We start from the raw sequence: 12,537 nt of genomic DNA, 5'->3' as shown, positions 1-12,537 counted from the left end.
GCAAAGTTCTTAACCCGAGGTACTATTTCTGGGTTAGCGGAATCTGTAACCTGAAGCATCTGTAACCTGAAGCGTTTGTAACCCGAGGTACCACTGTATGTTGGTTTGGGAGTGGGGGCAAGTCTGTCAATGTTTCAGTTTCACAACATTGCCCTCAGGATTTGGAATATAAAAGATGCTCTTTATCTCAAGAAGCGGTCTAGATAATACAAAAGTTTAAAGTTCTGATGTTGCCTCACTATGAAAATACCTTTGGTTTCTACTAAGTGGTAACCTAATGACAGCTCAACTCCCCCCCCCCCAAATATTTGGTTCAGATGCACAAATAATCTTCCAAAGCATACATTTTAAGGAACCTTCCATGTTCATTTGTTTCTGACTTGCACTCCCCTCAAACAGTCTCAAAACTCAGATTTGTGAGAGACCACTATTCTGAAAAAGCAGACCTGTCAGCATGACAACATTGGTATAAAGCAGCAAGAGCCAGTTGAGATACTTCACTTTTCAAAACAGACTCAGGAAAGAAAAATAAATTGGTTCCTTTGGGCAGAGTAGCATACTGGCCTTGTTTAGGATAGAATAACTTTAGTTCTCTGGACGGCCTGCCGACTTAGATTTAAGTTACTCGTTAAGATATCTAAACATTGCAAGGCAGATCTGCTGTGATATGCTGTTAGCCTAAGTTCCACTGAGCAATACAATATTTAAAGCAAAAACAGGTGGAATGTGTTGATTAGGCCCTGAGTCTATCCAGACTGCCTAAAAGTTCTCTTGGTAGCATTTTTTTTTTGGTACTTGTATACAAGACAGTAAATCAGAAGATTATACTGTCTGAATAGAACAACTGAAAGCTTTAGCTTTGTAGGCTCTGCACACTGAGTCCACAGATACAAAATTTATATATCAGAAAAATTTGAACGCACTCAATTTTTCTACTACCATCAGAATGTGAAACTGTTGGACTCCAGTGCCTGTGGGCAGAGACATTTTGAACACTCTCGTTTTAATCATCCTGTTGCCGCGTTCCTTGCAGCATGATAAAGTACAGAAGCTCTGGGGGAAAGACTGTGGATTGTTTAAGACTAAATCCAAGTGGGATTGCTGCGGGAAAATAATGGCTTGGTTTGTGTGTAATGCTGGCCTACGGGGAGTAGAATTTCCATTGCATAAAGCGACACTCCTGAAACCTTGGGAATGACAAACACTACAGAAATTGTTTTAGCCAGCAAGGGATTGTGAGATATTTTACAGATTTACTGGTCTAGCTGACAGCATAATCACAACGGAAAGCGACACGTTATCAGCACAGTTATTGTAGGAAAAGGAAGTAAAAACACTAAGTACCAGGGGGCTTGGTAACACCACCACAAACACTTGGCTGTGAATTATGAATAGTATGGCAAGTATAAAGTATGAATTGATAATACATTTAATACAGGTGGACATGTGAAACAAGTTACAGGCACTTTCCCCATATAATTATATCGGGGGGGGGGGGGAATTAGAGCATGATTCTCCTCTACACAAGAAATCAGCTTGTTATGTCGCTGGTCGCCATGCATCAGCTGATCCAAAAGTTCAATCCTGCTTGGTTCAGGTGTGCCAGCGAGTTCTCTGCAGCAAACTTGCTGGCGCACCTGAACCCTGCAGAAAGGAGGATTGAACTCCCAGCACTGAGTTCAATCCTTCTTGGTGAGCATCTCCCCCCAGTCTCATCATGGGTCCACTTTGACACATGGACAGCACAACCTACCTACCTGCCAACCAACTGATATCATTATGACACCGGATGAGTGACAGGTGGATGATCCCACCCACCTGTCAAAGTTGGCTTGCAGGTTGTGGGAGAAAGAAAAAAGTCTGGTCTGCCAGGCTAATGACGTTCCCCATTCTTGTTTTAATTAGTTTTTCTTAAGGTCTTTCGTACTACAAAGCAAACAGATAAGCAGGGAAAGGAACATCTAAGTTTTGTGTCTTCATTCTTCTTTTTTTCTCACTTGCTGAGAAAACACTGAAGTATAAGACTTCAAATATATGAAATTATGACGATGCTGCACACGGAATGAAGTTTAAAATGCTCACCCTTATATTATCATCAGTTTCCATCGTCGCTTGCAGTTTCCCATTCACACTGAATACGCAGAAGTGACCATTGTCATAGTATATGACACAGTGACCCTCTCTTGATGCCTGGATAAGCTTTGCTTTCACACAGTTTTCAGGTGCTTCTAACGCCCTCAGTAGATCTCCATTCATAGAATGTATGAGACATGGTCCTTCTGATGAAAGAGGAGGGAAAAGGTGAAACTATAAACGCTTTCTACAGATGCTAGCAAAGTAGACCTGGATTTCTCTTATTAATTATGATCATAACAGGAAAATAAGCTGGTTCGCTTAGACAATGCAACAGTGTCATTAAAACTCTTTTTAAGACATGTGTATCTTGCCATTCCTTCAAGTCAGAGCAATGTGCATGTTTTTTACCCAATTTTATCCTCACAGCAACCCAGTGAGGTCATTAGGCTGAGAGTGTGTGTGACTGGCTACGTTCATTTATTTATTCTTAATTATTTATTCATTACGCTTATTTCCTGCCTTTCCTCCAAGGAGTTCAAGGTTCTCTTCCTCCCCATTCTATCCCCACAATTTACCCAGTAAGGTGAGTGAATATTTGAACCTAGCAGTGAGAAATCCTACCACATGCCCCCTTCCCTAAAACTCACTGCTCCACACCCTAGCGGTAAGAGAAGAAAAATGGTGCCTTGCTTTGCATGTTCACTCAGAAGTCCTACTGTATTAACAGAACCATGCTGCAGAAGACAGAATCAGAATTCAAAATGACCTTAACAAATTGGAGAACTGGGTGCAAGCTAACAAAATGAATTTCAATAGAGACAAATGTAAGGTTCTGCACTTCAGCATGAAGAAGCAGATGCACAAACATAGGATGGGGGACACCTGGCTTACTAGCAGTACATGTAAAAGGATCTAGGGGTCTTGGTGGACCACAAGCTTAACATGAGTCAACAGTGTGATGCAGCAGCAAAAAAAGCTAATGCTATTCTAGGTTGCATCAACATAAGTATATTGTCCAGATCAAGGGAAGTAATAGTACCACTCTATTCTGCCTTAGTCAGACCACACTTGGAATACTGTGTCCAATTCTGGGCACCACAATTTAAAAAGGATGTTGACAAGCTGAAATGTGCTGAGGAGAGCAGCCAAGATGATCAAGGGTCTGGAAACTAAGCCTTATGAGGAGCACTTGAAGGAGCTGAGAATGTTTAGCCTGGAAAAGAGGAGACTGAGAGGAGATAGGATAGCCATCTTCAAAGACCTTAAGGGCTGTCACATGGAGGAGGGAGCCTGCTTGTTTTCTCCTGCACTGGCAAGTAGGACTCGAACCAAAGACTTCAAGTTGCAAGAAAGGAGATTCCAACTAAACATTGAGAAAAACTTTCTGACAGTAAGAGCTGTTCAGCAGTGGGGCAGACTCCCACGAGAGGTGGTGGACTCTCCTTCCTTGAGGTTTTTAAACAGAGGTTGGATGGCCATCTGTCATGGATGCTTTAGCTGAGCTCTACAATTCTATGATTCTATGTTTCCAAGTGCATATAAGATTGGAGCCTGAAGGTTTCTTTGGGAAATGAATTTTGCATTTAGGGGTTGAGGAGGAGCTCCAAGCCAACAGTCTCTTCCAACAACAGAGTTACCTTCCCATATAACATACTTCTCCTCCTCCTTCTTCCGTTTCTAGGAAGAGCCAGCAGAAAAGGCTGAAGGACAGTCTTTTCTCCACTGTTTCTCTTACTAATGCAAAGTTAGTTAAACACAAAACAGACGGAGACTGACTGTAAAAGCGGCAAGCAGGATTTGGCAAAAAATAATAATAAATTGAGCCCCGCCCTTCGGGATTGTCCTGGTCTTGGTTGAACATTCTAAACACTAGAGGCCTGCATATCCAGAATGACTGTGTCTTTGGAACACAGTTTCTGCTTTTGAGGACCAATGGATCAACTTGTAGATATTTGGTCTAGGAAGATGGAAAATATCTCCTCCCCCCCCCCACACACACACTGCAAACAAAATGTAAGGAAATGGGTTTTCCACAGGGATTTACACCTAGCATGGGAGGTGATTTGTGGACAAGCACAGGAACATATAACCAGTACAAATATATTCTCAATACCAGTGAGAATATACATGAGAAAAACCCAATGTCCATTTCTATTGGAACATAAAACACAAATGACATAATTTACGCTGCAGCACTGGCACACTCCAGGCAGAGGTCAGGACACAACAGAAAGAGAGGGAAAACCTGTCTCCTGACAATTAGACATGGTTAGTCTCTACAAAGCACTATGTGGGACTCATAATGAAAAGGTGAAATGTAACATTTCTTCTGTCTTGCTAGTTGTACATTTGCTTTGCTTAGCTTTTCAAAATTGCTGAAAATAAAAGATTTGTATAAGAAAAATGAATAAACTTAACTTCCATATCCCAAAGAGTACTAATCTTCAGCTTTCAAGGGGGGAAAAACATTTCAAAGTAGAGTTTTAGAAAAGGCTGTAACAAAATTTACCTTTAGAACCACTTATTACCAGGCCGAGTTCAGCACAAATTGAAGCGCAGGTAATCTCATAGTCGTGTCCTGTCAAGATTGCTCGAGGAGTGGAAAATTCACCTTCAATGGGAAGAAAGAAAGAAATTCCTTTGTCACACTTAATTATTTTATTTAATAAAATTTACACACTGCTTGATTGCAAAAAACCCCACAAAAACTTCAAAGAGGTCTACAATGCTAGGATTCAACCCTCATATCTGCAGCTAAAAGGATAACATAGCAGATCGTGTGAAAGTCCCCAGCTTGACATGGTAAGAGGCAGCTTCCATGGGTACAATGCATATCCTATTGAAATAATGGGGAAAACTTCAATCGACTTCAATAAACCAGAACACAAACTTGGAGTTCAAGCTATGTTTTTATTCTGCTGTATGCTGAACTAGACTTAATTTTATTTCTTACTAAGAAAAGTGCTTTTTAAAAAACAAGGAAAAAACAATACTGCAACTCAACCCTGCTACCTCTTTCAAACTACACAATTTTAAAATAGCCACCATAAATTTTTAAAAAGCTTTTATTTTATGGAAGATTTGGCAAAGCACACTCATATCCAGGAAGTATGGCAGACAGTTCAGGAGGGGTGGTGGTGGAAATCATATTAAAAGCCTAAGAGCAGGAACCCTACTATATCTCCTTATGTTTATTAGGCAGCGCTTAGGTGACTGTGAACAGTCACTGCACTTTTGTAAAAAAGCAGGGTCTGCTGATCTTTCCTGATCTAAAGCACAGCTAAAGCAATTTTTAAAAAAGCAATAATTTTTACTATTGACATGAATGTGCATGGTTTAACCAAAAGGTCCTTCTTTTAACATACAATGTTACAACTGCTGTGTGAAAGGTTGACTGATATATATCTGAGATCATTTTGTGCCCTCTTGCTTCCATGGCATGGCCAGCTGTAGCAGCAAATGCTGTGTGTGATGAATATAGGACTATAAATAGTTCCTAGGAGCTGAGTTAGAGCTATTTGGAGAGCAATCTGTAGCTCATTCCTTAGGTGAGATCAGATGCTGCAAAAGAGGCATGGGATGACATAAAGTTAAATGTAAAGGGACCCCTGACCATTAGGTCCAGTCCCAGATGACTCTGGGGTTGCGGCACCCATCTTGCTTTACTGGCCAAGGGAGCTGGTGTTTGTCCACAGGCAGTTTTACAGGGTCATGTGGCCAGCATGACTAAGCCACTTCTGGCGAACCAGAGCAGCGCACAGAAATGCCATTTACCTTCCCGCTGGAAGGTATCTACTTGCACTTTGACGTGCTTTCAAACTGCTAGGTAGGCAGGAGCAGGGACCGAGCAACGGGAGCTCACCCCGCCGCGGGGATTTGAACTGCCGGCCCTAGGCACAGTGCTTTAGCCACTCACTATTATTCTCTTTCATGTGAAGAATGACAGCACACTCATCTTTCATGCAAATGTCAACTTAAGACTACTGCTCAAAGCCTCCATTTCTTAAAGTGGGTAAAGTAAACTCATTGAGGGTTGCATTCCCTTCCTAGCAACCTTCCACGGGCCACAAGCCAATAGCATACAGGACCAGGGCAAAAGAAGGAGGGGGGGAATGTTTATTTGCACATAGGCTACATTCCAATCATGGAAAAACCAGAAGTTTATATATAACCACAACCATACACATCTCTCCATCTCGGCAACCAGGACACATTCCAGCCAAGCAAAACTATTCAAGGGGGGACTTGCCTGGGGAAAGTCCTGAGAGCCAGCTAGAGAAGTCTGGAAGGTCATAGTGGGCCCCCAGACCCGAGGCTCTCCACCCTTGCCATACAGGATAAGAAGGATGCACTGTAGTAAGCCCAGTTCAAAATGGCAGTAAGATTAGTATGGACCTAAGACCAACAAAGCGTTTGGCACTCCAGCAGTGCTACCACTCTCATCTAGCATAGAGTACCCAAGCACATTTTGAGTCTGCATGCCCCAGTCCTTTTCAGATTAAGGAGGGCCTGGAGTGAGTTCTCACTGTCATTGCATTATGGGCATGAGTTACATTCAGGGTTTTCAAAGTCTTTTTAAAGGAAGAGGCAACAATAGATCCACCCAGAGAAATATACATCCTCTCCTGTTCTGAGCTTAGATTATATGAAAAGTGTGGCAGTTGGATGGACTTAAAGAGTTTGGACATTAAATGATGTTGCAATGCCAAGGATTCAAATGTAAAATTTTCAAAAGAAATAAATTAAACATAGGTTGAAAAATATAACATCAGACACAATCCCAAAGGTCGTATATGTTACTAAGTGTCTGGACTCAAGCCAATTTCCACATGTATTTCCCTTGTGACTGCATAATTCATTTTTGCACATCAAATGTTATTTGAGTTGTTACCAGTTTAGCAATTTTATATTTCAAATATATATAATTAATTCAGATGCACAAGAAATTAACTAAATATTTTTTAATAAGATGAACTGTATTTATAATTTTAACACAGGCTGCCTACATTGATTTAGCAATGGTATGTTTAAAAGGCTATTGAAAGTTTGTCTAACCTTCATTCTCAGCACCAATGTAGCCTTATGGAACAGGAGTCCTTTGAAAAGTCAGACTGATTTCTTTGATAAAAATGTTAAGCATTTAGGGTTCTTCATGCTTCTGGTTTTCCAAATAATGGTGTCAACTCAGAAGCTGATTGTAGAGCAGAAGAGATTTCTTTTAAAAGCTTTTAAATTCTCAGTACCTCAGAAGATTGTCATGGTTTTCAGCAAAGAAAAGGGGGGGGAAATAACTTTGCTTCTGGTTTAAGGGGCACCACTTCAAACTTTTCAGAACTGCTTTTGGGGGAACTGGCTTCTATGTCTTCTTTGAAATCCCAGGGAAGTGACTTCAAAGAAAGGCAAAGCTTTGTCCCTTAAGCAGGTTTACGACCACTGATCCAAGCTTTAATGAAGGCCTGAAAAGAATGTTGAGTACATCTTTATGGAGATCCTTAAAGCAAGATGAGCAAGTCAAATGAAATTAAAGAAAGTCCAAATCCTGTTCTAATATCCAAAACTGTTTTGCAGATTTATTTCGGGCAACACTATATTTATCACTGCCTCAAGCTCATTGTTAAAGCTTTACTTAAAACTTGAACTTGGTATTTAACACAGCAGTCACAAAAACAAAGAGGGTAACTTCTAAATCATACATACAAAACAGAGAAATTACGTTACTTCAAGAGTTACAAAACACACAGAAAAATGAAATCCGTTCTGTAGAACCCTTTTCCTTCCTACTAACTGCTGGCATAAGCTATACAGTAACTCTTACAGAATTAAAACAAAGAATTCATAACCTCAGAGCATAAAAGGAGATTAGTTCTGTATGGCTAGTAATAATTGTACTAGAAAAAAATGGAAATTACTTAAATTTTCTTGAGAGTTTGTTTGTTCCTTGCTTACTTATGAACTGTATCTGCTGTTTCACTCTGTTAGGCTTAAATTTCATAGAGAAAAAGTGAAAGAAATCTGGAGAGGCAACTGAATGTGAATACTGGTCCATACATCTTAAAATCAATCCAGCAGACTCTTTATGAATGTTGACTTCCAACCTACATTTAATCTACAAACCACTACTAATACTACTTTTTTTTTACTTTAAAAGGTAGCTTTTAAACCAAGCATAAATATCTGATTTTTCTACAACTGTAGAGCTCCTCCAGCACTTCAATATTACAAAAGCAATTTATTTATGTTTACGTCTCAGCATAAAAATATAATTAAATAAAACAACCCTACTCTATTTTTATTGACTCTTGCTATAAACGTATCTTAAAAGGTTAGGTTGAATAAACAAAATCTACTGTTCAGTTTAACTCCCTTGAAAATATTTTAAAGCAGAACTGTGAGTGTCTAATGAGATTTGAGTTGGGTTTTTTTTTTTACAATCAAGGGGTGTATAAATTTCATAAATAAATAGGTGAATATTTAAATACGAGCTAAAACCTTCCCGATATTGGCACGTGTAGAAGAACCCCCACCAGAGGCCAAGTGGCACATAATAAGCATGCATGCAGAAAGCATGTCAGGTTCATACAGGGAATGTGTTGTCTGTAAAAAGTAAAGGTAAAGGCACCCCTGACCATTAGGTCCAGTCGTGACCGACTCTGGGGTTGTGGCGCTCATCTCGCGTTATTGGCCGAGGGAGCCGGCGTACAGCTTCCAGGTCATGTGGCCAGCATGACTAAGCCGCTTCTGGCGAACCAGAGCAGCGCACGGAAACGCCGTTTACCTTCCTGCCGGAGCGGTACCTATTTATCTACTTGCACTTTGACATGCTTTTGAACTGCTAGGTTGGCAGGAGCTGGGAGTGAGCAACGGGAGCTCACCCTGTCGCGGGGATTTGAACCGCCAACCTTCTGATCGGCAAGATCTGGGCTCTGTGGTTTAACCCACACACACATCTTATATCCCTGTCCAATCCTTCCCTTCAGGCTGTGTATATTCCAAAGTGTTAATGTGCACATGGGATTGCACAGAGCCATTTCCCCCCCTGTGTGCGTTTTTGTGCATATTCGTCTGCATGTGAGCACTCTCAATGCTTCCCATTCACACTAGTGGATGGCGCTTGATGGGCTGTATTTGCACTGCGCGGTGCATAATTTGTACTTCTCCACCTGCCCTGAATTCCAAAAACCTTAAGCCCATTGGTTCACCTGAGCGCACAACTCTTGCTAATTTTTTTTTAGATACAAGTTTTCCTATGTACCAGACTTGCACAAAATTGCATGTTAAAGAGAAGGAGCGTACATTGTGCTCGGCCCCAGTAGCAGCCCACCCAGGTATCCCTCAACAACAGAAATAGGGTATGCGGTGAGAGATGGCACCTAGGAAAATATCACAACACCACACTTCTTTTTTAAAGCACCCCACCCACACAATGTGCTTCTGTCGACAACTGGGTAACATTCAATTTTATGTTGGACACCCCTTCCCCCCCCCCCCCAAAAAAAACCCCACCACATTATCTGCAGGAAATTCCAATTAAATGGAAGGAAAGTGCAGGCTGCCATTTGGATGAGGACAACATTGTGCATATGATATGACATGGAAAAACATGCACATGTAGGATGCAATGAATCCAGTTTAAATGGCCCTGTGTACACATCCACAGCCAAAGAACACACACCCTATTATATTTTATGGGGGTCACCACTCTCTTCATATTGTGTCCTAAATGTTCATAAAGAGTTGACTTTTAAAAATTTGATCTAGGAACCGAAAACCTGTGTACTAAGAACTTCTAAACATAGAAATATGAAATATGATCATATATAGCTGGTTCAGGAACACTGAGATTGGTAACAGACTGCTATTATAACTCACAACCTGCATAAATAAAATTATAAATAATTCCAGATACACTTATTAGCCGGGTTGTTGTTTTTTAAAGAAAGCTGATTCAAAGTTATTTTTAAAAAAGCAAAGGAAACGGGAATGAATGAATTCAAAGGGGGGAAATATAGTATACCACCACAAATGGTGCATCAGTATTTTAAAACATACAGATATTAAAGTATTGATGCAATCTTTATGAGGCAGGAGCTCTTCCTTTCAAACAGGTGGTTTTAACATTCGAAATCAGAAATAAAAGTCTATGAAAACAAACGAGGAATAGGTACTAGCTAATACAAAGCTATAACTGAAGCAAACTTGATTTTTTTCTGAGGACTTTTATAGTTCTGTGGCTGAATAAGGAGTTCTCAAACTTGCATACTTTAGACTCACAATATGATTTAAAAGTGGTCAAATCAACATGGGCAATATTAGCATTTACATTCAGTGGAACACACAAAATGTCCTATTTCGGATTTATACAGAGCAACCTCTTAAATTAAGAAATTAATTGAGGATGTTATTCTGAAGTTTCACGCTTTGGCCCACTGGAAGAACAGCACTGACAAAAGATAATTAGACAATCAAAATAGATCTGTGGAGAGTACATCTATGTTGATTAGGAGAGGGAAACTAGCTTGAATAGAAGATCTAATAAGGTGAATAAATGTTGTATGTTAAGCTTATGTGCTACACATATGGAACACATTATATTTTTATTCATTTACCATATGAATATTACTCCTTTTACAACATCCAACATCAAGCCTATAAGCAGTAAACAGAGCCTTGTTTTGCCTGAAATATGAAGGGCTGCATTCCATCAGGGAGCACTAAACCACCCTGATCCTTCTGGATAAGTTCATGTGTATCATTTTGGTGACACCTGAGCTTCAACACAACAACACTGAAAACCTGGTCTCCCTCTAATTTAAACCACAGCTAGTGTGCTGGCAATCTACTAAGCAAACCACCATTGTAAGCATTTGTGACGGAGGTGGAAGAGGGTGTGTGATAAAGGTCAACGCACACTTCCTCACTCACTTCACATTCCAGGCGAACACTTTTAACAAATATTTGTACACAATTCTGAAACACGACTACAAATATACTAAAAACAACTGAATCAATATATTTTTTTGGGGGGGGGATAAGAGGAGCTTTCCACTGTGAACAAGCATGTGATTGGGACATGACATGATTCCTATACACAAAGGTGGGAACAACTCTTCCTCAAGGATTCCTCCTTGTGCAATGGGACTCCCCACCCCCCATGCTCCATCTAGATTTCTTCAAGGAGACCCCCCCCAACTCTCTTGAGCATATTTGGGGAGAGTGTGGGGTATGCAAAGGCGGGGGGATAAAGTCCCATTGCATAAGTTGAAATCCTTGTGTTCATTGGCTACCGCCTCTATTAACTATCCAATAGAGAAATATGTCATTGTAAGCAAACAAATGGTCACTTCTAATCACATTTCTGATCTGGGCCATCTTAAGCGCCCGGGCGCCGTGGTGCGCAGATCGTTCCGGTGCCCCCGCTCCGCCCTGTTTCTTGCCGCGGCTGGTGGGCGGGCGCAGCGCGGCGCCCCCCTGGCGCCCTGCGCCACCCAGCCCACCCCTAGAGCCGGCCCTGTTTCTGATATGAAACACGAACCAGAAAAGCCAATAAAACAAATAAATTCAGAAACTAGGAATCCTTCTATTTCCTCGAATGATTCTGCAGTACACACGATATGATTCAGCATTTCTGCCTCCATTCTTCCCCACCTTCTCCATTCACATATTTTCCAAACTATAAGTAGTTATAATCCCTACTTGGACAAGAGAACAATTCTCTATTAGAACACACCCTCTATTTGAAGGACTATCTGGTCCAAATGTAGCAGCTAATGAAGAGTGAGGATGGGGAAATACTCTATGTTCCTTTTACAAGAACTTACTTGCAGAACATCTGAGAGGAGATGCAATTAGTGGCATTACATTCCTTGTAATGTCCAGTTGACCCTCACTGCTGAAAACTGGGAAAGAGATGCTTAGTGAACCATATGCATTGATGATTCAAAGTTGTATATTGGACATAGTAAATGTGTGAAAAGGTAGGAAAATGTAACACAGTCTCAGAAGACGTTCAGGTATGGAAAGTACTATGGCTGAAAAGTACATATATGCACCTCGGTATTGTGGTCGGAAATTTAAACAAAACAAAAAAGGAAGCCACACACCTAAGTGCCTGCTACATGACTATTCATCAGAATAACTATAAATAAATCTGGCTGCATTCGTTCATCACTGTTGCGTGATATTTATTTCATAAAATTTATACACTGATTAATTGTATTAAAAAAACCACCTTCAAAGCAATTTGAAAAAAAGATGACAACATCATGAAAAATTCACAACCATACATGTTAACTGAATACAGATGTACTTCGGAAGTCGAACAGAATCCGTTCCAGAAATCCATTCGACTTCCGAAAAGTTCGGAAACCAAGGTGCAGGTTCCGATTGGTTCCTGATTGCGCAGGCGCGCCGGAAACAATAGTGGAAGCTGTGCTAGACATTTGGCTTCCAAAAAAAGTTCAA

At 40.6% G+C, this 12,537-nt stretch overlaps 1 protein-coding gene across 5 annotated transcripts in view; it reads right to left on the bottom strand.

Moving 5' to 3' along the window:
• Nucleotides 1-12,537, bottom strand: part of LRBA (LPS responsive beige-like anchor protein) — a 358,996-nt gene that overhangs the window by 5,714 nt on the left and 340,745 nt on the right. For all 5 annotated transcript variants that reach the window (XM_035113955.3, XM_035113959.3, XM_035113958.3 and 2 more), the window contains exons 54-55: nt 4,586-4,687; nt 2,083-2,279 (exon numbers count right to left, since the gene is read on the bottom strand). In XM_035113955.3, coding sequence (XP_034969846.1) covers nt 2,083-2,279; nt 4,586-4,687 — 299 coding nt within the window. The remainder of the gene's footprint in view (nt 1-2,082; nt 2,280-4,585; nt 4,688-12,537) is intronic.

Source organism: Zootoca vivipara, chromosome Z1 (genome assembly GCF_965207765.1).
Source record: "Zootoca vivipara chromosome Z1, rZooViv2.hap1.1, whole genome shotgun sequence".
Classification (NCBI taxonomy): domain Eukaryota; kingdom Metazoa; phylum Chordata; class Lepidosauria; order Squamata; family Lacertidae; genus Zootoca; species Zootoca vivipara.
This window is presented reverse-complemented; position numbering and strand designations above follow the sequence as displayed.